This window comes from Aquila chrysaetos, chromosome 8, assembly GCF_900496995.4.
Source record: "Aquila chrysaetos chrysaetos chromosome 8, bAquChr1.4, whole genome shotgun sequence".
Classification (NCBI taxonomy): Eukaryota; Metazoa; Chordata; class Aves; order Accipitriformes; family Accipitridae; genus Aquila; species Aquila chrysaetos.
In genome coordinates, this window is record NC_044011.1 from 45532077 (window position 1) to 45557540 (window position 25464).

Here is a 25464-nt window from a genome sequence, read left to right on the forward strand (position 1 = left end):
GTGTAGCATAAATTAGCTTCTTTTATTTTCCCCCCACTGCTGAATTTCTAAATATAAAGTGTTCTTCTTTTCCCAGGCTTTCGATTTGTGCCTCAGAGAGATATATCCAAAGAGTGTGCCAAACCCTATTTGACCATGTTCTGGAGGAAAGAACTTGCTTGAATAAGAAAGAAAAGAAATGTGGTTAAATGCTAGAGTTTTATGGCAATGTAAATGACCCTAATGTGTACCCAGTTGCACGGTGATAGCAGAAAACAACTGTGTTGTGTTGTCATTGGCATGACAACGTCGCTATAGCTTTTCAGAACTAGCATTAGGTAAAATTAAAGTGTTCCTTCCTTTCAGGAACTAAGGAACTGAGATATTTCTCTGGTACATTTTACGTACTTCAACAATTTGATCGTCAGTTATTGAGAGGTATTTGATAACAGAGTTTTCAATTATTTTTTTGGTTTTGTTTTGTTAAATCATATCTGGACTTTTGTTTTCCTGGATCTCCTAAGTGCTTTGAAAGAAAACGTAAGTGGAATTTTAGGAGAGACTCGGTAGCAAACTGTGTAAGTTTTGTTTTCCTGCGGGCTAGATCAGGGCTTTACAGTAAGGCAGGCAACACGTCGTATTTCTTGCAAAGTGTCCAGACAACGTGTTGTCCTCTTATGTCCCTCTCTTTCATCTAGTCCCTTTGTATTGAGGTTGAAATGAATTTGCAGGGTAACCGTACCTTTCACAGAGATCATCCCAGTCTATTCTTTGGGTAAAACAAATAGGTTAATGGATATTTGATATTGAAGTGGTGCTGATAAATACAGCCAGTCAGAGCTCACTTGGGTCCTGCTGTCCACAACGCTGGTATTGTGTTTCAGTTTATTAAGGAGGCTAATGTTTGTGCCATTCAGTGATTTTAAGTGCTTGGTAAGTGGCAGGCCACTTTTCTAATTCTATTTCAACTGATTGCAAATCTTCTTGTGGTTGCCTATGTGTAAAGCTCTGCCTCTGCTGAAATCCTTGTCTGTATTTCCATTGTTACCTTCTAAAGTCACCAAAGGCGGATTTATTTTTTAACTAGGCTTTAAGGCTTTATTTTACTCCTGTAATAAGTGTTGGATGCTTGCTTTGAAAAACGAAAATTTTTTTAGCAGTATTATTTTGCTGGTAGTTTGCATCTTGGATACATTAGGAATGCCAAACTTAGTCTTCCATAATTATGTTGCATTGCTTGTTTTCAGTGCAGGGAAATTACCTGGTTTTAGGAGAAGGGAATTTATTGCGGTGACTGCCCAGGACTGCGCACAGCTATAAGACATGCTATTGCAGTGATTAGTCTTTTTAGGTCTTTAAATTCGTGTACAGAATTGTAGTACAAACCAGGACTGCAGCAGCATTTTCCTGTTAGTTTTTTCTTTGCTTGGAGTCTTCCTTTCTCTTTGCTCTCCCTCCCTTGTTTCAAGGGATTCTTCCCCCTTCTTTTTTTCCTTCCCGTTTTTTGGCAGAAATAGAAAGGGACGAGAACTGTGGGCTGATCTGTGGAAATGCTGCTATATACAGGATTCATCTGGTCTCCTATGAAAGTCGCACCATAAAATCTGTGATTCTGCCTGAAAAGTACGAGTTTGGGAGAACAGCTCCCTAGAGCCTGTGTGCTAGGAACAGATATTGACAGAAACTCTAAATTACAGATTCTCTGTTCATTGGGCAAGTATGCATGTCCAAACTGGGACATGTAGTGGATTTACGTGGAGCGTAAAAAAAGTTCTCAAAGTTAAAAAGTGTCATATATTTTTTTTCTGCACGCTGCAATGAACCTCTGACTATGAGAACGTATTTTTGTACGTAACTTGCTTTTGAATTTAGCCTTCAGTGGCAAATCTGAAATACTTGTCCTGTCCACCTAAATAAAATCTATAAATCTTGGCTAGCTCCTAAGTGAGAGACAAGCAAGAATTTTAAGTATTTCAAATAAGTTCCTAAGGTTACATAGCATTAGGAAGTCAATGTATTTTTTTATTCCTTCTTAATCCTTTAATCCTTTAACAGTGCAGATGTTTTCCGACAGTAGGAGTAAGAACCAAGCATGTATTTTGGCAGTGTTTTTTAAGCACCCGTGGTTGTGTTCCTTACCCACAGACTCTGTGGAGTTTTAGGTAATGTTCGTAGTCGATGCAGTATTTGCAATCTGGAGTTTGAAGTAACGTTCGTAGACGATGCAGTGTTTGCAGTCTGACCAAATAGGTATTTTTGTAACGTTTCCTAGGTGCTATGGAAATACGTCTTGATGGTTATCGGGTATTTGTGCGTGAATTGGTTGACATTTTCTTGAAGAGGCCTGGATTTGAAAGCATGGAGTTTTACCTGTAGAAGAGAAGGGATTTGGGTGTTACCGCTGTGTCTGAAGGGTCCAGGGGAAGCAGGGTCAGAGGCAGGGAAAGCTTGGCAGGGCAGGAGACTCCATGGTTTGGGGGAAGACCAGGAGAGAGGTCTGGACTAAACCAAAAGGGCGTCTGCAGGCTCTAGAGACCCAAGGTGAGGAGAAGGATACAGTTTGGTTTTGGCATTTCATTTATTGCTTTTTTTCTTTTTTAGCTAAAGGAGAGTTTTCTAATCTGTTGCAAGACCTGCTTGTCTTCTCCCTCCCAACCCCCAAGAAGGGGAGCCTTTGTAATTTCACAAACGAATGTCATGTGTGCAAAGCAAGTAGTTTACAGGGATAAGTTATTGCACGTGAGCATCGCCTTGTACCCCGTGTAATTATTCGCACAAGTGCAAGCTGAGCGAAAAAGGTGACTGCTCTGGTGACCTTTTGGCTTCTTTGTACAATATCAGTAACAGCGCAGGTGCAGGGCATCAGTGAGTGGGGCCTCTGTCTCCAACCTCAGGCCAGATTTGCACTAATGTTTTTTCTGGCATTGCTGAGTCTGCTCTAAGTATGAAAAAGATCATGTCCAGAGCTGATGCAGCTTATCTGCAAAAAAAAAAAAAAAAAAAAAAAAAAACAACAAACAAAAAAACCAAACCCAAAAAACCAAAAAAACCCCAACGAAACCACTCTAAACACCCAGTTGGGGTGTAGGCACAGCTGTCCTGGCAGAAGAGCCCTTTTTTCAGCGTAGGTCGTGTCAAGGGGAGCAGCAGAGCTCTGCCAGTTGAGAAACACCTTCTCCCAGCATATCCTGCATCTCCACGGGGAGGCACCACTGGTGTAATTACAGCGTTGGAAATCAGCCTGGCTTCTCCTGAAGTCACAGGGAAATGCCTGAAACACAGGTAGGAGGAAGAGACAGATTAATTTCTGTATTCCCTGGAGTGCAATTTCTTCCTCGTGTGTGGTCACTCGCAGCCTCTGAGGCTTTCTGAAGAAGTTGAACCCGTAGGCACTAGCTTCAGGCTTCCCGCATTTTGACAGGTAATTTTGCGGCAAGTCTTGGCCATGTTTCCTGGGGAATTTTAATTGGAAAAGAAAACGAACAAGCCTGGCGTACGGATCTGTGCGCAGTCTGTACGCATCAGTTCAGAAATAATTATGTAGATCTGTGTATTGTGCAGGTAAGAAAAAGATGTATTAATGTTTCTGTTACGGAAAGATTCACGGCGTTTGGGGCTGGCATGCTTAACCTTTTTTTGAGAGGCTGAATCCACCGAAATAGGATGACTACTTGTGAAATAAAGCGGTAAAACTTGGCTGAGTGCAGGGGTGTTGGAGGCACCGATGTGCTATTAATAAGGCTGGCTTTCTTTTCACATGTTCTGTGCTTCTTTCTCACTCTGCCTGCTCTCCACTTACTCAGGTTGGAGGGTTTTGTTATTTTTAAACTAGGTATTTTTTTCCTTTCTCACAAGCTCTGTCAAAATGGGACTTAACTCTAATAATAGCTGGCTTGAGCAAAACTCTGCAGTTATGCTAAGAGCTTTGAAATCACGGGAAAAGGTAGTTTGTTCTGCTCTGCTTTTCCTCCTCTTTTCTCCTGAATAGTTCTGTAAATTAGTGTGGGAGCCAAGTTGTGGCTCAGAAATATTTTCAGGCAGCTTTAACCTTAGGTGATAGCACATAGCTCTGATCTCTTCTTGCATTGGCATACGGATTTATCGAGGGTCATGCTGGTGCATATCTCAAATCTCCAATTAAAACCTGGTCCTGTTAAGTTCACAGAGGCTGAGCAGCTGCACCGTCACATCTCTACGCAAAGGAGCGATGCTTGGGCTCTGACTCCATCCGGCTATCACCGATGTCCTTAGGGATCAGTGCTCTTGCTACATCTGCAAGAAGGTGGCTGTGTGAAACTATAAATTAATGTTAAAAGTGAGCGGAGCTGGAGAATATGTGCTGGCAGACCCGTAATGTTTGTTTGGCTTTCTCAGAAGGTCTTGGTTTGGGCACAGCTATGGTGTATGTTTGGGAGGATCCTTAAGTGAACACATAGAAAGGCACGTTGTCCGCTGCCTGGAGAAGATCTGTGGTGTGTTTCCACCAGAAGTCCTACGCAAGCAGCCAAGGCAAGACTACTCCTCTGCCCCTCTCTGTCCTCCCTCCTTTCTTCCCAGCTCCCTGGTAGTGAATTTAACTGCTGCAAACTGCAGATCATAACATTACTCTGGCCTTTAGGGCTTGCTTCGCTAGCTCATGAATCAGCCTGTGTCTGTGATTAATTCAGAAGACTTTGCTGAGCTGAAGTTTCATCTGCCGGATTTCATTTAAGAACTTGTGTCAGTGCCGTGCTCATTCTTCTTCAGCATTTAATCCTGTAACTGCAGTGGGAAGCTTGCATCAAATTCTTTGACTTGTTCTCATGGGAACTTGCTTTTGCTAAAGGAAAGGCAAGCAAAAGCCCTGTTACCTGCTTGGCTATGTATTGCATCATTCCGAACCGTGTTTTTTACCTTTGTAAATGGAATACTTTTCTTGCAAACCTGGAAAGCCACGGCAGACCGTGGCTACGTCCACCAAAAGAGTGAGTCACCACATGATTGTCCAGGTACTCTGTGACATGAGATACCTTTATGTCAAACCTGGTTTTTGTGAGCTCTGTGAATCAAATCAAATCAATTTGAGGTTATCCCATGGCAGTCTATTGCATGGTGTGCTGTTCTGTCAGGGGTTTTTTAATCTCCCAGTCTGCTTTCATACATAATCTTAGTTTCTCCCCAAAACCCTCTTTAAAAAAAAAGGGGGGGTGTGTTTATTTGGGGAGTTCTTTTTTGTGTGTTTTGAGAGTATTTGATTGCAGGATAAATCTCGCTGAGTAAGAAGCAGCATTGAAAAATACTGGCTGCCTAACGTCTAATAATGGCTTGAAGCTTCCTTCAGTGGTTAAATTTGCAAAACCAGAAAGTGGAAGAAGCTACAGGGTATATTAGTAACATTTTTTAGGTTACTCTGCCTTCCCAGTACTTCTCTCTGAAATAACTTTTGGGGGATAGGTTAAACTTCAGAATGCTGTAAGGATTGGATTTCCGACAAGCGTGTGGATGCAGCCTTTTTGTCTATGATTTCAAATGCTAGGGTTTGTTAGCTGTGTTTAAAAGTTAAACATTCATTATCTACCTCTTCTGCTCCACTGCGAGCTGATGAACACGTAAATAGGGGAGAATGCATCTCTTTCGCTTGCTTTTGTTCCTTAAAATCGTCTGGCAAAAGAAATTAGGAACAGAAAATGAGACCCACATGTGAAGATTATTTTATTGTTTTCAATCAAATATTCAGAAGAAGCAAGAGGGCATCCCCGTACCGTTCAGTACAGGGGAGGGCAAAGATCCCCTGTCTGGGGCAGAGCCCCGTAAGCTCCAGAGCCAGAGGAGTTACGTCCCTGTGGTGATGCGAACAAGCTCTTTAGCCGTGATGCAGCGCTGTGCCAAACGCAGACTTGTTGTTTCCAGGTGCAGAAGAGCCACATCCCTGGTTGCTCAGGTTTCATTCCTAAAAGAAAGGCATTTTCTAACAAGCGTTAAGTATTTTTCTTTACAGGAAACAAAGTGCGGGTGGGGGAAAGGTGTGCCGTTGTACACCACGTAGTAAAATACCTCCTCAAGCACTGTTGATCATCAGAGCCATGATTTTCAGAGGTAATACCCCGATCTGCAGTTGAGGGAGCTCTGTGTTACTGGTGATGCAGCTGTTCTGTTCCTGCTCTGATTAGCAAAAATAGGATTGTGCGAGCTCTGGCCCTAGTTGGAAACTGTGCACCAGTAAAGTGGGCGAACCGGAACAGTTTGTCACAACGTGGTTTATCAGCCTTGTAGGATTCTGCCTGGCCTACATTAAAAAGCAAAAAAAAAAAAAAACAACAAACAAACAAACCTGATGGAGGAACCATATAACACATCCTGGCAGTTTTGGGTAGCCGATAGTGTTACTAGTCTGCAGTCCTGTATACTGTTTTGCTATTTTGAATTGTTGTATGTGCATTTTGCATTTAAATTTTGAAAAGGATTGCTTCCGTTGTGTTCGTTCCCCTTTTGTGTTGGGATTTTACCAACTTTTATCAATGGGTTTGATAGGAAGAACATTCCTGGAATGGTGAGTTGGTATCGGGAAGGTTTTCTAATCAGAATTGTACATAAGCACGTATAGAACCGGATTTAGGAGTCAGGCTTGGCTGCTAAGGAAAAAAGTAATGTGTTAGCATGGTGGTTGTCCAAGCAAAACAATTCCAGTAATAAATACCAAGTGTAATAAGTAGCTGGAGAACAAGCATTGTTTGGAGATATGAGTCACCAAACAATTTTGAAAATGACACATTTGCTAGAGGAGAAACTGTGAACACCAAAGAAATGAGTTTTACCCTCCTGATCATCAAGATGTCTGCATAAATAGAAGCAGATTCCTCTCTAATCCTTCTGACCCTGAGGTTGTCCAACTTATCTAGTGAGCCCACATTTTAAAGTGCGTGACAGCAGTTACTGAGATTGATAAACTGCACCGCAGCCTCGTACGAACTGGGGAGCTCGGGGTCAGCATGGCTAAAGAGAACAGCAGCAGTATTTACTCCTCAAGCACGCGATAAATGCAGGTAACTCTACCAGCTTCACTGGCACCAGGAAAAGGCTGGAAGGCTGGGCTGAAGTTTCTCCAGCCCTGTGATCCTCTCGGCTTCTGTCCCTGCTGCTGGGTGCCGGCCTTGGTTCGGGCTGAGCAGGGATGCCGTAGCTGGTGGTAAAGTCAAATTTTCTGCTTTCCGCTCTGGAGCGTGTTGTGCTGACGCCGGAGTTGTTCGGAGCTGGGCTCTAAGCTAGGTCACCGTAGAATGATCTGTGTCATTTTGCTTTGTTTTTAAATAGCAGAACTCCCGGAGAATTGTCGATCGAGTTTGTTTTCAGGGATCTGATCAACGCGGCTGCAAAGCGTGCGGGTTAACACCCACTCAAGAGTGGGAGGGGGCATAATTTCTTTAGCGCTCTAATTAGATTAACAGAAAGGACACCCTCAGTGCAAAGTGTCCCTGCCGTCCCCAGGGGCAGGTGGGGCTCACGCGTGCCCGTGTCCAGTCTGCAGGTTTGGACGGGCTCCCACCGAAGCGTTCAAGCCCGCTCACCGTCTCTCCCTTCCTTTCGGACGCGCCGAGACGGCCTTTTTCGCGGGGACTTGAGGATTCGCGGTGCGGGCGGTGAGCGAGAGACCCGCGCTTCAAACGATGGCGCCGGCGCAACCCCTGACCCCCGCGGCCTTTACGAAATCGGGCTTCGGCCCCTGCCGCGGCGATCCTCTCCGGTTTTCGGGGCGCGAAGGGGCAGAGCCGCGTTCCGTTGTGCGAGGAACGAGAGAAAACCCCGGACAGGCTGGAGCGCGGCTCTCCTGGCTCTGTCCTTTGCCACCCCGCAAAGTCTGTTTTCGGGCAGGTACCCGCAACCTCGAAGAGGATGGCGAGCCCTGCTCCGTCCGGAGAACAGAGGTTGAGGGAGAGGCGGTGGGTTACGCCGCCCGAAACCGGAGCCGTGCTTCGCTTCCCCCCCCCCCCCCCCCTTCCTCACCCTCTGCCCTTCGCCCACCGAGGTCCAAAGGGCCGGGGGTTGGGGGGAAAGCGAGGAACAGGCCCCGGCCCTTCCGGGGGGGGGAAGCGGGAACCCGCTGCCCCCGAGCAGAAGCGGCTCGGCGCGGCGGGAGGCACCTGCGGGAGGCGGAGCCGGGCGGCCGGGGCCGGGCCCGGCGGGGAGGGGCTGGCGGGAGCCGCAGAGGCGGCGGGCGGGCGGGCGGCCCCCCAGCACCGGCCGGCTCCGCCTGCGGCTCATCCCCTCCTCGGGCCGGGGGCGGGCAGAGCTGGGCGAGAGACCCCCGGGGACAGCGCCGGAGAGGGGCTCTGGCCGGCGGCGAGGAGAGGAGGAAGGTAAGAAAAGGCTCGCTTTTATTTTTTTAATCATTATCGCCCCCCCCCCCCCCCCCCCCGCCCCGCCTCGCATTAGCGTCTTTCTTATGTAAGACTCGCAGCGTATTTTTAGGTTCCTGCCCCCACTTGTTGCTTAGTAACTTGCCAGCTCTTTAATTCGCGGTTTCGGAGAATTAAATGTCTTGGAACGAAGGTTTTTCTTTTCCGGCGAAGGGGTGGCTTCGCACATAACTGGAGTTAAGGCGCCCACCGCCTCCCCAGAAAAGGTGGGCAGAGCGATGCCAGGCTGTGCGGGCAGGACACCTGCACACGGACGTTGCGCCTGGAGCAGAGCCGGTCTTACGCAGGGGCAAGGCAGTCGAGGCTCTCAAATGACTTCTGCTGTGGGGCGATAGCCTGACATCACGTTTTTAGCCAGGTGGAAAAGTACCTGTTACTCAGTAATTCCCAGCGACGCTCTCTCGTCCGACACCCTGGCTGCCGCTCGTAGACCCGTTTGTTTCTGCTGGGAGAGAAGTTCCTCGGGGATCTGCGCCTGTGGGCAGGTTGCCTGGCTTGGTGGTTGGCTCCTCTTGCCAACTCAAGACCGATTAACACCGCATACTTCCCCCACCCTCCCCCGTTGCTAATTGTTTTACTTCTGTTTCCCTTTTGCTAATCTCTGACTTCAGGTTTCTATTGCGCCTTTCTACTCACTAGGTCCGTAGCTGTAAAGTATTTTATTGGACTTAGTCTAGGGTCATGGGTGCGTAGCAAGCCGGAGCTGTTGAAGGGAGCCTCTTTCATGTCTGGGATGATTTGTATGAGGATTCCCACCCAAATCCCAAGGCAGAAGGAATTTCAGCTTGCAAGCCCCCTCTGGCGCAGTCAAATGTGCCCGCACAGTCCTCGGGGTTGCAGAGATGTGAGATCAGTGCTTCCTGCTCAGATTTATACCTAGCTCCCAAAGAGGCAGCTGACAGATGGGAATGTCTAGAATTTGAATTTCAATAGATTTTTGCATATCACTTTATCTTATTGTTTTCCCTCCCTCCCCAGACTGGCACTCCGAGGACATAGGACGCATTCTTAAGCATAAATATTATTGATGCTGTTGTTCAGGAGAAAGGGGCTTCCTGTTTAAAAATGCTAGTCCTTTGTTTGCTGGAGCCCCAGGGCAGTGAATGCACACTCTGAAAAATAAAATTCCCAGGGAGAGTAGTTACCGCGATCCTAGTAGACACTTTGCAAGTGGCCATGGCTCATCTGTTCGTATTTGTTCAGAAAACCTCCTAGAAGCTATAGTCCATTTTAAGGACTAAATGCCCTGCAGGATCTTATTATTTATGACAGAGAAGACAGGAGGCCTTCCCTTTCCACTCTTCCCCATCCTCCTTTGTTCTGGGCACCACACAGGCGTGATAAAAGAGTCTCATTTGAAATCAAAGCTCTGGACTGGTAAGATAAAGGAAAAGAATAAAGCAGGCAAAACAATACAGTATCTGCATTCCGAAGTCTTAGAAAGCAGATTTAGTTCGCTGCAAATCCCCAAACGTGTTGGGCCCAATTTTCATTTTCAGTAAAGCTTTTTTGCACTTCTTTAGCTGTGTAAGGAGGATGTATGGGAAGATGGCATTTTCATCCTCTTTAAAGCTATTGTATCCTGCCGCTGCTGTATAAAGTGACTGTAATGTGAATGAGGCTCATGTCCGTTGTCTTGTTTCCACTCCAGATGAGTGGGAGTTTTGCTTCCAAAGGCAGAATCATCTCAGGACTTAATGCAGGTCTTAATAGCCGAAGTATAAACAATTTAGAAAGTCGGGGTTGTAAACAGAGAAAGAACCAGACCAATAACAATCTTGGAAGAGTAGGGCACTGTAATTTGAAAGTAGCTGGACTGGGCTGTGAACAGCTGCCCTCTGGCTAGTGAAAATGGAGATAGGCATCTTTCGTGAAGGGATTGGGAGAGCAGCAGTAACACTACTTGTCGTACTGGGAGTACCGCATTCTTCAGAAAAGTCTGTATGCTGAGGATTGAAGTAACGGCTGTGCCGTGTGGTTTAAGAAAAGGGAGGTAGTGTGCTTTGACCCGAGTCTCCTCCTTATTCCAGGTGGATTGCTCGTGTCCCATCCTGATGGAATAAAAAGGTTCCTTCCCAGTGTCTTCCCAAGGCCTTGCGTAAGAGCAAACACCCTCTCGCTCCAGGATTGGGCTCCATCTGCCGAGCTTCCAATTATTCAACTTTCGTTGTTTGTTGATTCATGTCAGATCTTTTTTCATTGCTTGCCTCCTCCCACCACCCAAGCTGGAGCGTGCTGCCATGCAAAACTGGAGTGACTTGACTGCCGCAGTCACTCTGGTTATCCCGGTTTAGCTGATGTCAGGATTGGGCTGAAGCATTATTTGTGTTTGAATGACTAGTGAAGGCTCTGGGCTGCGTGCATGTGTCCAAAGTACTTGACGTTATTCAGGGTTGTCTTGGGTTACTGTCAAGTTTTTGGAAAATCTCCTGCAGCACTGCTGCCGTTTGTAGCAGAAGCAGAAATAGTGTGGGTGAGGCTCAAGCAGCCATGCTGCAGCTTCATTTAGGCAGTTTTGAAGCCTTTCGATCAAGGAAAGATACTGCACGCGGCGTACAGCTGGTGTTTGAACAAGGGAGGGCAAAGGCAGTTTGCCTTCAAATAAGCATGAGTTTGAGAACAGTCGATTCTTGACTTCTCTGAAGCCGTGGATGCTGTTGACAGGACAATAAACATTTGGTTTAGGTTGTATTAAAGGGAGGTTGAGGTCAGCCATTAAGAAACTTCGTCTGTAAGGATAGCGAGCAGCTCAAGTAATTACCAACAGAGAATGTGTGGCATTTTCATCACTGGAGACTGTTGAGTTGGAGAAAGGTCTGGCAGAGAAGCCTGAGGTACAGTTGAACCTGTGCTGGTGTCACCTAATGGGTTAGGTGGCATCTTGGCTCTTGATTGTTCTCCCCTCTCTTCCTTATTTACAAGTATCTGGAGAGTATCTAACACACAGTTACCTGGTTGATGTTGCTGCTTACTTGGATGTTGATGCTTACCTGGTTGTCCTTAACGCTACTGCGTCACTTGAGGTTCAAGATAAGAAATCTGCTAACCAGTAACGCCTTTCGTGGGGCACAGTCCATCACCTTTGGTGGTGTTCTAAAATAGGGTTTCTTCTAAAAGCTATGCAAATTGTGTAAGTATTAGAGACGCATTCAAGTTACAGTATCACGTTCTCTTTAGTGCGAATTTAGTGTCGCACAAAGGCTTCAGTACGTTCTCATGTTAGGATCTCACATACGTACGGGAGTAGTGCGTGCTTGGGTGTGCGAGGTCAAATGATCACGATATCCCCAAGCGAACGTGGGTGAAAGACTAACACTGTCTCCCTGACGGGCAGATCTGATGTTTAGTTCTGGTCGAGATAGTTACCCGAGTCAGAACATTATTTTTCAAGAGGATCATTAATCTCCGAGGTAAGCGAGATAAGCGAAAGGACTGCATTAAACTCCGCTGGAACACATAAACGTTTAGCAAAACATAGTACGAATGAAAGAGAAAATAGATATTTCAAGTGCCTCTTTTGCTGGTTTTCTCCTAGCTCTACGCTTTCCAGTTTGCTCCCCTTGTCTCCCAGTCCTGCTGCTGGCCTTGTGACCTCTTTGTGCCACCTGAGCTGCTGCGGCTACTGCTTTGTGTGCTAAATGCCCTTATCTCTATCGTTTTGTTTTCAACTCCCACTTGTATTCGAGTTTTGGCCTCTGATAACTCGTTTCCTTTGAGCTACAGCCTCATCTCTTATTTCCTCACCTCCAATTGCAAGCCCTTGAGGCCCTCGTGTTACCTAACCGAAGTCCATCCCTGCTGCGTTGTCACCAAGACCGTATTAACCAGTGCTGCTTTTTTTTCCCAAATACAATTCAAACATGTTAATGGAATTAATAGATTGACCTTGTCAGCCCTTGTACCTTTGAAACCTCTCTCCTTTCTCAGCCTTCAGCTAACTGATTTGTATCTCCTAACCCTATACTGCTTCCCTCAGGGTAGGTGTGCTGTACTTCAGGGAATTAATTCAGACATGTCCTGTGGTCTGTTTGCTCAGGAGGTCAGGTCATATTATCTTAGTGCTCCCTTATGGCCTTAGAGTCTATGAAAAGATGAGATGTATCTTTAACCTGGAAAGTATTGCGGATTACTTGGTATCAAACTTTCCTATCTGTACGTCAGTGACATACATATGCATCTAGCTAACCTTGCGGCTGCCTTTCTTATCCCATTATAAATACTCCACAAATTTAGCAGAATTTGGCGATGAAGAGCACGGAAAGAGTTTTTGCCATTGTAAATAGTTCCTGGTTCTTGTACGCATTTTCTCATTGACATAAATAAAGAAACCTTCTCCAGACAGTTCAGACTGTAGATAATCCTTGTGCATATCATTACAGATGTGTGATTTTAGTTAAATAAATAATGTTGAAAGCGGTCAATGCTGCTGGTCAGATACGCTGTTAGCTTTTGAATTTGCAGTCTTCTGTCTCTGGAAGAGGACTGATGGGACTCAAATGCAGTGGAAGGTGACAGAAGTTATTGTATACTCTGGGCATGAAAAAGCACCAAGTGAGTTGCCAAGCTGGTCCATCTCTGATGCCAGATGTTCCTATGCTAACCAAAATAAGCCGGTACTCCAGCTTGAGCCAAAGGCTGAGGGTGGCAAGGACAAGGAAGAGTTGCAGTTTTGCTGAGATGATTGCTTACAGACACTGCCCAAGGGACGGCTCCAGAAACCTGGGCAGATGCAAGAATACGTGCGGCTTCCTTATTACTAGACTTTGTAAATAAGGACAGCAACATCACTTATCGGTTTTAATGACCTACTTTACTCCCCGTGTCTGTGGTGCTCTTGTGATAGCTGGAAATATGTGCTTATTCTTGGCTGATTCTTGTCATCATAGTTAATTTTAATGTTTTTTATCTAATGACACTGAAATCAATCACCTTTAACGTATTTTGTGACTTCTTATAACGCAGAGGTCAGCCTTAACTGTTGACAGCCTGGCACAAGATAAGTGCTGCAGCATCAAAAAGCACACAGCATTTTTATTTTATTTTGCTTTTCTTTATAGAGCAAATCAGCAAGTACACATTTGTGAAGGTTATTGGAAATAGAAGGATATTTTTAAACTCTCACATCTATGGAATTTTAAAATCTCTTTCTGAAGATCTTTATGACCGGCGAGGGAGCCCAGTGTAGCGATTAGTGCAATTATTGATGTGGTGTTAGTTGGTCCTTCTTCAAAACCGGCATCCTATTCAAGGACTAAAGGACGGTGCTTGGTGGTGCATGGTTCCAGATTCTGGTTGAGTTTTTCGGGCTGTATAAATTAGCTTCCAAAATAGAATCTGCTGTGGCAGGAGGAAAGGAGTAAAATGTCTTGTTGCTAAGGAACATGACAGAGAACTGGGAGATGTGACTCAGTTCTTGGCTTTGTATAATTTCTCTTCAGTAAGATGTGGGTCCACAGAGCATGTCTTTCTAAGTGTGAAGGGATGGATATTAAAAATATTTACTGAGGTTTTAAGGAGGGGCCGAGATAACTGATGCCGTGTGGGGAACCGGCCGAATTCAGTCCACTCACATAGTTAAATGTATTCCTGAGGGTTTGCAGAATCCGGAGCGTAGGAAATAGGTGGCAAAACCACACCTGGCTTCTCATCTCCTGATTCCGGGCACTGCTCTTTCTTCAAAAGAGTCTGTTGCTGCTTTTTCTCTCCGCGCAGTAGAGTTTAATTTTACGGGAGAGTGGGTCTTGAGGGGCTAATAGCCTGGAAAAATTTTAGCTTGACTTGCTGTAAATCTCTCTTCAGAGAGGATGGATTTCGCTTTTGTTTTGTAATACCTAGCTGTGCTTTTTTTTTACAGCATTCCCGCACCTTTTTCCATCTTTGACTTTGTGACTGGATATAGCAGTTTGTTTATATATTTTAAACTATGCAGCCACACGTGTTCTTGCTTTTGACCTTAGCACCGTGCTCTCCTCGCAGCAGGGGACAGCTGGGTTCTGTAGCGTGTAAAATCATTGTTAATAATAAGAGAAACAAACACGCTGGCCATGTGCTGGGAATGTGGGTCAGCGTACACCCTCCAAGATTTTCTCTTAGAGCCAAAGTTTGCGAACCCCGTATTAGAAAACATGCTGCTGACAGCAATCCTGTGAAGAGGATTTTGTCTAGGCCTGAGTTCAAAACCAAAAAATCGTCGATAGCAACAGGAGATAAAGCAGGTGTTCTTTATTTGTTTAGCACGGGTTTGTTTTCCCTTAGGCCAAAGTGTAATAAGGTTGCAGGGGGACAGGCAGTGGGTTTGTGAGGGTGTCCTATGGGAAGCTGCCATTATCCCGTTCAGAATATGTTGCAGGGTCACCGTATGCCTGGACGTCTGCCGAGTGAGCGCTTACCTTTTTTGTGCACATAAATGTGCAAGGCTTGAAATCTGCTGTTTGCTTTTTTCTGTTGTTTGTTTCCCCCGGTCTTTGAAAAGAGGCAGGGTGTGTGAGATGGGAGATGCTGTCCAGGGCTGCAAGGTTGGCTGTATTGTATTTTGTTCTCGGAGCCTTTGCATCGTGGCGTTTTTCATACTGAAAAGGGAAGGAAAAACGCATGCGCAAAATAATACCGGGGACACAGAAAGGCTGCATTTATTAAAAGACTCTCCTGTTTGGTCACCATGATTCAAAGCCAAGGAGCCAGGAGCTCTTTTCCATCCTACCTTTCCTTTTTTTGCCAACAGTTTGGGCAATTGTAATTAAATATTACACTTTAGACGTGGTCTCAGGAGGAGTTTTATGGCCCAGACACGATGCTTCTGCAGTTTGGGCTGAGACACATGGTATCGTTGGACTGCGTTCTAATCTTACGGGTCTAAATCCAGGGTAACCGCATCCCTGTCAAATCTCTACGGGCACAGGAGGGGTCAGAAGTTGGCACTCCGTGGCTTGGTTTGTGCCTCAGCGACTTCAGCTCGTTTGCCAGCAGGCTGAGGGTGTAGTTCTGCAGCGCGTTGGCTGTGGCAGGGAGCTCAGCTTAAGAAGGTCCAGTTTTCTGCGGTTTGCTCGGCCGCCCCCTCCCTTGGGCTGCCACAACTGCTCATGCTCTTCTGCTGTAAGAGCATCAAGTGCAGCAGATTATTTTTAATCTGGGTCGCTGCGGTGACTTAGCTGGCAGCGCGACCTCGCAGAAAGGTGCAGGAACACAACGGGAGTGCCGCGATGGCCGGGGAGGGCAGCGGGTCGGAGGAAGATGCGGGAGACCCCAGCATATCCCAAGAGATCCCCGTGAGCTTTCCAGTGGGTTCCCAAAGTAACCCAGGAAAAGCATATTGTGCTGAACAACAGCCGTGAAACTACTTTGAATCAGCTGATGGCTGAAACATTTCTCCAGTAAACAAGCTGCGTGAAGTATATGCCAAAGTGCCTTTTCAGTCTGCGGCATTAGGGTGAACGAGCCCTGCTTTTAGTGAAGTAATTGTTATTTAATAGTTTTTATCAATGTCGGGGGAATTTCGGGCCTCGCTTACGCTACAAAAGCTTGGTGGTATAGCAACAACAGCACGGCTTGATTGATAAATGTTCCTTGGGGAGGTACAGACTATGGCAGTTGCCCAAAACCACAATAAACTACCTGGCACGAGTATTCCTTTTTCTTCCCTCCCTTCCCACCATATGAAGGCTTTGGCCAGCATAGTTATGTCAGCTGAGGGTGTGATATGTTTTCTCACTCCTAATTGACACGTTTGTGCCAGCAAAGCTTCAAAAGTAGTCCAACCTCAGGTCCGGTATTTTTGTTTGGGTTTTGATTGGAGTTTTTTTTTTTTAGTCAGTCTCACTATGCTAGATGGAGAATTTGTCTTTGCTTGTTCAGGCCAGGATACTTAGCCAGACCTGCCTTTCTGAGGAAAATTAGTCCCTGCTCCTTCTAGGAAAGTCTCCGTTTCTTGGTGAACGATTTGTTTTATAGCGGTTAAATCTGAGGTGGAAAGTAATATGGATAAATGTTAGGAATTTTGTTTGCCTTTCAGTTGGTAACGCAGCAGCATCTCTGACTATAGCAACCACTTAGAATGGTCTGGTAGTAATGCTGCTTTATGGTCTGAACTTACTTCTATGACACTTGTTGACCTGAACACCTCACATGGAGACACAGACTGTGAATGGTTCAGATTTATCATATCCCCGCTTTATTGCCGAGACAATAAAGGTAGAAAAGGGCTAATTATTTTATCCACATCTCCTTTGTTTGTAACTTGTAGACTTTTTTCTGGTCTAAACCCTGCGCCTTGATTCCTTAACTTCCTTGTGTGCGTTAATTCTGGGTTTTTCGAGATTGGCAAATGGGTGCGGGAGTGTAGGACAACTACTTGCGCTGCAGCAGGAGAACACCACTCGCTATTGCTGGTACTGTCACCAGTGGGACAGCAAAGGTTTGGGACCAGTGTTTTGGAGCAGAAAACATTTATTCTGCAGGATCCTTGGTAGCAACCTTGGCGTAGGTGCTTATCCAGAAACTAGGACTGCTGTGCTAGCCTCATCTAAACCACAATGCATCAGAAATTAAATCTCTCTTAGGATGCATTGCTGGTTTGCGGGTCAAATGATGCCAGAGGACTTGGAAGCAGAGTAGAAAGCATTTCACCTTTTATTGTTATTGGCAGAAAGACAGCATACCTGACAGCCTCCTGAGCTCTTAGAGCTTATAAGGATAGCTTATTCTTATCAGACACCTACTTGCTTTTTTGTTCTTTTTTCTAACCTGTCAGCAAAGAGATGACTGCTTGGATGTTCTCGCTGTTCTCTTTTCTTCCCAACCCAGGAGAAGCCTAGCTCCTATCTGTGAATCATTCGTGCGTAGGTATAAAACTCTGAAGCTGGTTTAGCCTGAGAAACTCTCATACAGAGTAGGCAGTGATTCGGAGAAGAACGGTGCGGGAAAAGCTGTGTTTAACCAAGGAACCATGCAAATGTTTCAACAGGCCGTTGATAAGTGAATTTCTGGTTACTGAACCTGCTCAGGCATTGCCCTGACAGTGCCTCGGACTGTTGCACTGGTACACTATGGGAGTGTGTTTGTAGGAGTCTACTTAACGATGCAGAAAACAAGACAATTATTTTAACCTGTACTGAGTGGCTTAAAGGCAGAGCAGATTTATTGTGTTTTAAATACTCAGGTCTCCTTTCTGGTTAGTTGTGTAAACAAGTATCAGTACCGAGCGAAGTACATCCTTGGATCGTAGAAGTGTATCGGTTGCACCTTTTTCTCTTTTTAAGGCCTGAGGTGACACCCAAAAGTCACTTGCTGACCTGGTCACCAGCATTAGTAAGAGTTTCTGCAGTACTGGAATTGGATGCATTTTTCTCCATTTTCAACCCATTATCTGATGGATTCCTTTTTCATTAAGTCAAGCAAGGTACTTTATGAAGAACTGTATACGGCGTCTGTGAAATGATTCAAATGAATACGTACATATTAGTAATTGCTTTATTTGTCTGTTTGTTTGGCTGTTGTAAAAGCATCTGTCTCAGGTCTATCACCTCCAATAGCATTATCTCAGGAGCCCGAGGGTGCTAACCCTTTGAAATTCCAAACAAGCCAGGAGGAGACTCTGTCTCCTTTTATTCTTGAGTGGGGCTGATAGGAGATGATAAATGAGCCGCTACTTTACTGTGATGGTGGATACCACCAAACTCTATCCTAACTTTGTTTGGCACGTCAACACAATCTGTTCATTTATTGTGTGTAATTAAAAAACCCCCTCAAACTGAAAACGTTCCTTTAATTAAAGCCCCCATAGCCACAGTTTGTCACGCTCAGTGCTTCTGCATTTTGTGAAATGGTTCGGGTTCGACTGCCGAGAACGCAGATGTGGGGTTTGTTGGTGATTTTAGGTTTTCAGGTATTCAGATGTATTCTGCTGTTTAAAAGGATTAAAACATCACGAAGCATAGCATGGTATAACCTTGTTCTTGGGAAGAGGTTTTTCATGTTGACTGGTTGAAGAATACCCTGTCTGCCCGTATGAAGCATTGCTGCGTAAATCTCTTATTTTGCCGAGTCCCAGCTTCCGAAGCTGCTCACTGAATTTCAATTTTGTGCGTATTAGCGAGCAGGAGTGACGCTGGAGAGATGCGCCTTTGTCACCAGGGGTCTTCATTGCTTTGGGGGTTGGTTTGAAATGGCGTTACTCTGCTGAAATTTGATTACAGTGCTTCAGGGTTTTAATGCAGGTGAAATACACGGATGTCTTTCCTCTCCGGGATCTGAGGCAGGAGCGGGGGAGTGATGGCTGGTCTTGCCTTGCGGTGCTGCAGGAGCCTTTACAACTTCCTGGAGCTGTAAAGGCTTCCTCACAAAGCACAGCCTTTTATACCTAGTGATTTGTTCTTTTCAATAGAACTCTTCTGTTGAAGTTAAACTGCTTTTAAATCATGTACACAATGGCACTTTTGTTGGGGAGGCAGGAGCTCTCTGGCTTTCAGAGGGCCTCAGGAAGAAAAGTTGACCTTCAAGGGCATTGTTCTGCTTCCCATTCAAACCTGGCTCAGCCTCTCCTCCTGATTTGCATGAGCTTATTTGTGTCACCCACTTCTGCCCTGTTGTGACTCTCCCTTTCGTTCAACTGTGGATTATGCTCCTTAGCGGGACTGGATGGTTTTAACAGGGTGACCGATTTCACCGGCATAGCGCAGAGCCCGTGCGGCATTGCGCAGAGAAAGGGAGCAGGAGGCTTGGAGGGATGGCTCCCGAGCTATGTTCTCGTCTCTTTGTAGGCTTCTTGTATTTATTCTGGAGGGGATAAACTGTGTCTCTTTAAATCAGCTGCCTTAGTTTTCTATTAAATAAAACAGACAGTGATGTTTTTATCTCGCAATGGCTTGAGAAGACCCAGGGAGCCAATAATGCCCTGGAATGGGCTGTACTTCCACAGCTGCAGCGAGGTTCACTAGAATTGCAGGTGTGCTGGCAGGGCGGTCTGTAGCCCTTAGAGCTAAACGTCCTCTAAGTTCAGATATTATTAGTCATTCGTTTGTTCTGGAGGCGCCTAAGACTACTAGAATGAGAGCCAGTAACAAAGCGTTTATTTCTGCTGGTAGATTTTTATGCTGAGTTTGTCAATGTACGTGAGATTCCTCGTTTTGTTAGTTTAGCCTCGTTCCTTTTGCCAGAGATGAAAATTGTAGCTCTCAGGTGCTGCCTATTAGCCAGCACGCTGTGACTGTCCTTTAGTACACTCCCACCTGAAGCTGCTTTGCAGATAAATGCGTCTTCGTGTTAAATTCTTCCATTACAGCTGTCTCCTGTTATTTCTGCGCTAGCCAAGAATTAGAACAAAAGCCAAATCTCTGTTAGTATCGGACCTTGGAAAATCTGTTTCTGTAAATAATTGATATTAATATTACTACGGTTCTTACGTGCTCTGTGGAACGTGTTATGCTTGGCCTTGCCCAACTGAGCCAAATCTAAAAGGAAGTGTTTTTTTTATTTTGTTGTGCAGTGTCGAAAAAACACGGCAAGCTCATCACCTTCCTTCGTACATTCATGAAGTCGCGCCCAACAAAACAGAAACTGAAACAGCGGGGGATCCTGAAGGAAAGGGTGTTTGGCTGTGACCTGGGAGAGCATCTTCTCAACTCTGGCCATGACGGTAAGAAACAATCCGTTCTTGAGTTCTTCCTCTGTTGGGAATCTTACTTCAGGGTGATCACAGCTAGGAAAGGGTACTAGCAGAGAAATGTGTAACAAAAATCAACGGCTGAAAGATAAATTGAGGCTAATGCTAATGAGAAGCATCGTGGTTCGCCGTGGGAGCACTGAAGATGGATGGAACTACTGAATATGAGTTCTCAACCTCTTGAAGTCTTCAAATAAATATTAAATATTTTTTTGCAGGGAAATAAACTTTATTAATGTGTCAGTGTCAATGAATAATTAACTGGTATGTTAATATTTAACGTATGTTAAATCCATACGTTTCTCTAACTCGGTACCTTTGTATGATTCTAGCACAATTTGCAATGTAAATCCTTCATCCGCCTTTACCCTTGATTTCACAAAATTTACGGGAATTGACTGGATGTTATGTTTTGTCACAGCTTCCTTTTCTCTCAGTTTGTTACGGTGAGTTTTCTGTAGCTCTTCTCAGTCCCCTTCACCTTCCCACCAGCAGTTTAGGGAGGTAGCAGAGAAGAGCTGTGCACTCCAAGAAAAAAAAAAACCCCACACAATTGCTCTTACTCTTCCTCGGATGAACTTTTGTTTCACGTGCTCTTTCCTCCCCTCTCCCTGTGACTTACCCAAGCTAGGCTGTGAAGTCGGGGAGGTACCTGCATTGCCGAGTAGCAAACAGAGGACTCGAATTCTTTCACAGTTCGCTAGCCAGGGTTGTTCCCATAAATGGCCCCTGCTGAGGATTATTTAGAAAAGCAACATGGAGCAGCCATGGGCTGGAGCCAGTTTGCCCAGGAGTTAAAGCCATCAGGAAATTAGTGATGGGTGTAGCATCACTGTCTGGCTATGTCAGCTTGTTGATCTGTTTCGTATTTTTGCTCCTTGCCTAATGCAGTAGATTTTGCAGTAGACCTCTTATGCCAAAGTTGTTAATGTGATGTCTCCCAGCTTTTGTGTGCAGGCTGAAGGAGAAATGACGTGTGGGGTAGGAAAGGAGTTTCTCTGTTAAATTTATTTTCAGTGGTACTTCAGACTCCTGGTTCATATGAGTGCCTTTTGGAAAAGGGATGGTAAAGGGTGGGGAGCTGGTTTGTGCACTTTTTCCAGCTGATTCAGTTGGTAACAGCACTGTGCACTCCCTTGCCTGACACGAAGTGTTTTACTACCACTTGGTGAATAATATGAGCTTGTTCTTGTGGAATCAGGACTGTGGCAAGGCTCATTGGCTCGTTAATTGGAACCAGTAGAGATCTTTATTGCTGGGGCTTGAAAAGCATCAGAGCGCCAGAAACTGGATGGTTTGGAGACAGAAACAGACAGTAACCCATGTAAGAACTACATCAGGAGTAGGTAATTTACACCGCCGGGTAGCTACAGAGCTGGTTTTATAGTCGTGCTGTGGGAGCAATCTTGGAGGGCAGGAGACATGCCAGCAGGGTGAGCTCATTAATGGGAAAGAGAGAATTCTCTCATCCCCAGCCCTCCTCCTGTCCATTTTAGTTAGGCACAAGTCAGCAATAATTGAAGCTTTTCCCTGCCCTCTGCGCTGACTTCTTCCCCTGGCTTTAAGGGGTGCGCATTTTATTTAGCATTAAAAGACACATCCCGAGCTGCACTAAACCGCTCTAACTCCACTGGAGGCTCCTGTTTGACAGTCTGTAGGAGCTCACTTCTTGTGCTGGTCACTCCCCTCGCGTCACGTGCGACTGAGTGACTGTGACTGAGCTGTGCTAATGAGGTCTCTTCATCTGAGAAGTTACCAGTTGCTTTCACCCTTGATTTAATAACTCCTTTCCTAACTCCCTGGAGTGAAGCAGATCCAATTTGAATGTTGCTAACAGGGGAATGTCTCCATTTCACACAGCGGGATTGTTTTTTTCTGTGTGATTCAGCTCTCTGACCTGTATTCCAAGTGACGTAATCCCCAGGATTGGTTTTGTGGAGACATTTCTGGGTTCCTGTGAATCAAGCTCCATGCAGGCACAGCATTTTAAGATCCCCTCATTCTGCAGCATTAGTGTTGCTCGGTCTTGGAGCCAAATGTAGCGCTGATCTGCTGAAAGGGGACTGAGGTATCACAGGAGACCCGAAGTTGAATTCGATAGAGCAAAGATGCAGTCCTGCTCCTTCGCCTCGTAACCAGAACATAAACAAGTGTTTTTATAGGAGCACGGAGCACTGTAGCTGAAGTCTGTGCACGGTGCTGACTCGTAATGCTTTGGGATTACAACCATAAAACATCTCACTTCAGAAAAAAACAGAAAAGAACCCAATACCTTCACAGATTGGTTTGGGTTAATGCTAGTTTTAATGGGTTGCTGTCCAATACCAGAAAGATTTAGCAGGACTGAAGGAGAAAATGACACTGTCCACAGTGCTTGAAATGAATTGCAAGGCATTCCTGTACTCCTCACAAATGCAATATCGAACCAAACTGGAGTTATGTTAAGAATTTTATTAATTATCAGCTTTGGGAAGCTGACAAAGCCTACATTCTCAAGAATTCGCTGTGAAGCAACACGAGCAGTCCCAATTTGGCAGTCACGAACATCTGAAACTTTGCTTGTCTTTTAGATAGGAAATGGGGAGAGAGGAGCAGACCGAGAGAATAAAAGGGGTAAGGAAGGACAAAAACTGAAATAGGTCTGACTTTTTTTTACTAAACACTGTGTTGAGGCAGCTGGCTCCAATTGCTTAGCTAGGAGAAGAGTGTGTTTGCTATCGTGCGTCTGTATACCCAGAAGGGAATTTAGAAACACAGAGGAAATGTTTTACCTACTGCAGTATGTTGTCTTTCTGTGGGCTCAGCAATAAATCACTCTCATTCTGCATCCGTTGCGCCTCTTTCAAAAGGAGAATAAATTGGCATGAGATGCATAGGAGGAAAGCGATACAGAAACGTGACCTGTCTTGCTGTTACGGAGCAAGAGCCCAGGCGATACCATCCTGCAACGCTCCGTACACATGCTTTACGTTCAGCATGTGCTGAGTTCTGCACTAGCAAAGCATTTCTCTTAGTTTACCTGAGGTTTTGAGATTAGTCTTGTGCTGAGGCAGAGTGCCCACTCTTCTGAAAGGTTCTTCTCAGGCTGGCGTGACAGAACTTGCGTCTGCTAAACTTCAGGGTATAATATGTCTGTTTACTGGAGTTTCTCCTTAGGGAAGGGTGTCTGGGTTAAGATGGGATGAGTGGAGGAAGCAGGCCGGTGTTGCTGCTGCCTTTTCATTTTTGCTGAGGATGCAGTTTGTCATTTTTTTAATTGATGTGTATGGATCCGAGAAGTGACACTCTAAGCAGGGATAGGAAGGGAGGTAAGGTTTTTAACAAGTGTTTACAGTAACAGCGGTAGGGTGAGTACTGTACCTGAAAATCTTTCTGTGTGCCTCGTGATTCATGTTGGGGGTTGCGGTGATTGTTGGGCCGGCAACTGGAGATAGGCGGTGTCCTGGGGTTTGGGTTTGGTTGTGGTTTTTTTTAATTCCAGTTTGTAGTGCGCTGACACTTTGAGCTCTCCAAACAATGATGGAGCCCTTCTGTGGTAGGAGTTGTACCTCCACAGGGTGTGAAACCGTCCTTTCCCAAAGGCCCTTTGTAGACAAGATAGCAGGGAGGGGAAGGAAGGATCATTATCCGGTTTCTTAGATGAGGATCTGAGTGACGGGCAGATCACGGGATTATTTTTCAAAATCGTCTGTGTTCCAAGCTGCTTTGGAAGATGGGAACGAGGAGCCACGGGGCTCCTGGTCGCTGGGCTGGGGTGTACATAGGTGTGTTTCTTCCAGGGAAAGAAAGGGCGGTCTGTCCTTTTGGTTCCTCTTCTCTGTCACATGTCAGTACTGAATTATGGGCTGGTACCTGAAGGAGTAAAACCAGTTTTGACGTGAGGGATTTTTGACTTCTCTGTTGGGTCTAAATCTAGCAAAGGTTGTGGCGATGCTCACTTCAAGCATGTTGGTTTGCACAATCTTTCTCCAGTTGGCTCTAGTCGCCCAACGGAGCCTGCCTTAAGAGGCCCGTCTCCATTTAATTTTAGCACGTTATTCATTTGTTGGCCCCTTCTGGGTTTTGAATACTTGCCCTGCCAATGAAGCGTCATTTGGAAGCAGACCAAGCTTAGTAGGGAGTAGCTGTTTCTTCATCACCCTGAGAGATGTTCCCAGTTGGTTTGGTGCTGTTGACGCCCGCCATGCTAGTTCGTTTTATGGAGCTGCGAGATGGCAGCAAATTCAGCATAACCCCCGACTCGTGAAGAGGCCTTGTTCCCTTCCTAAGAAGAGAGACTTTTTTCCCCATGGTTTTTTTCCTCTCAAAGGAAACCAGATAGATCTTAAATTTAGCTCGACCCCAATTGCGCTTGCAGAGGATGTGTTTGTCTAGCGTGGGAGCTGGTTAAATGCTGCGTTGCAGCATCTGTACCGTCTCCTCGTTTGTGCCTCAGAATATTTCGAAACGGAGCTCTGGGCAACTTCTGAATTTACGACAAGCGTAGGGGTCCGCAGTAACGTGGCTAGCAGAAACGTTGTGCTGGGCTGCACGGAGAGGCCGGCGGATTGGAAAGCTGGGCGGGTTCTTGACCGGCACCGGCAGAGCGCGTGGCCGCGGTTCCGCCTTTACGCGAGGGACTGAGGCGGGCTGGACGGAGCCGCGACGCGAACGGGGAGGCTGCGCGGTCGCGGATGTGGTGTTGCGGTTGCGGTGATGCCGTTTCTCTCCGGCTTCGGGAGCCCGGGGTTGGTTAGCCGCCACTCAGCCGGGTCTCTCGCGTGGTCAGAGAGCCAGAGAAAAGCCACATCGCTCTTCTGGGAACAGATGAGGGATTGCTTTGCGATGTACTTTATGTTGCTGGGAATAATGTGCTGGAATTACTTGGGCTACGGAGGATGGGGTATAAAATACTAGCAGTTCTTTTTCCGTGCTGAAAATCCTCCTGTTGCCTGACACTTCGGTAAAGGTGATCATTTCTCTCTTGGCGGTTAGAGCGGAGCACAGGCTAACCCTGGCGTACCCTAAAATGGTGGTATCAGGTGTTCGTTTCACGAGGTAACCCATACAGTACAGTCAGCTGTATTAACAGAGGATTTTGTAGGCTAAAAGCAAATGGTATTTTTGGTACCTCTTTATTCATTTATTGCACTGACACATCATCAGCTTCCATGATTGGAAAAGATGGATTTAGAAATGGCACTCGTTTTCAATCGACCATTTTCCTATGTTGAAGATCTATACCTCATTTTTGAATTATTAGAAAACACCAGTGATCTGTAATCGACAGGAAGAGGTGTTGCTTTTCTTGCTGAGAAAGTAAATGCCTATGAAAGACAGAGTTTACTAACACACCTGATTCTTGCTGTCCGTCCTTCCTGCTCTTCCCAGTTCCTCAAATTTATTAGCAATTATTTTGGACAAGTTGGGTAGGATTAAAGAAAAAATAAAATGAAA

General features: G+C 45.6%; 1 protein-coding gene and 1 long non-coding RNA gene across 3 annotated transcripts in view; one reads left to right on the plus strand and one right to left on the minus strand.

Annotated features, from left to right (window-relative positions):
- The window catches only part of ARHGAP32 (Rho GTPase activating protein 32), a 188203-nt gene that overhangs the window by 130912 nt on the left and 31827 nt on the right, over positions 1-25464 (plus strand). The window contains 1 exon segment of the mRNA XM_030021349.2: positions 19852-20001. Coding sequence (XP_029877209.1) covers positions 19852-20001 — 150 coding nt within the window.
- LOC115344303 lies at positions 5654-8843 on the minus strand. Of its 2 annotated transcripts, none has more exons than XR_003924495.1 (3): positions 8743-8843; positions 6013-6244; positions 5654-5908 (listed from the first exon to the last, which is right to left on the minus strand). It is a non-coding gene; the product is annotated as an uncharacterized LOC115344303 (long non-coding RNA). The 2 variants fall into 2 exon arrangements; XR_003924496.1 differs by lacking the exon at positions 8743-8843 and adding an exon at positions 7012-7895.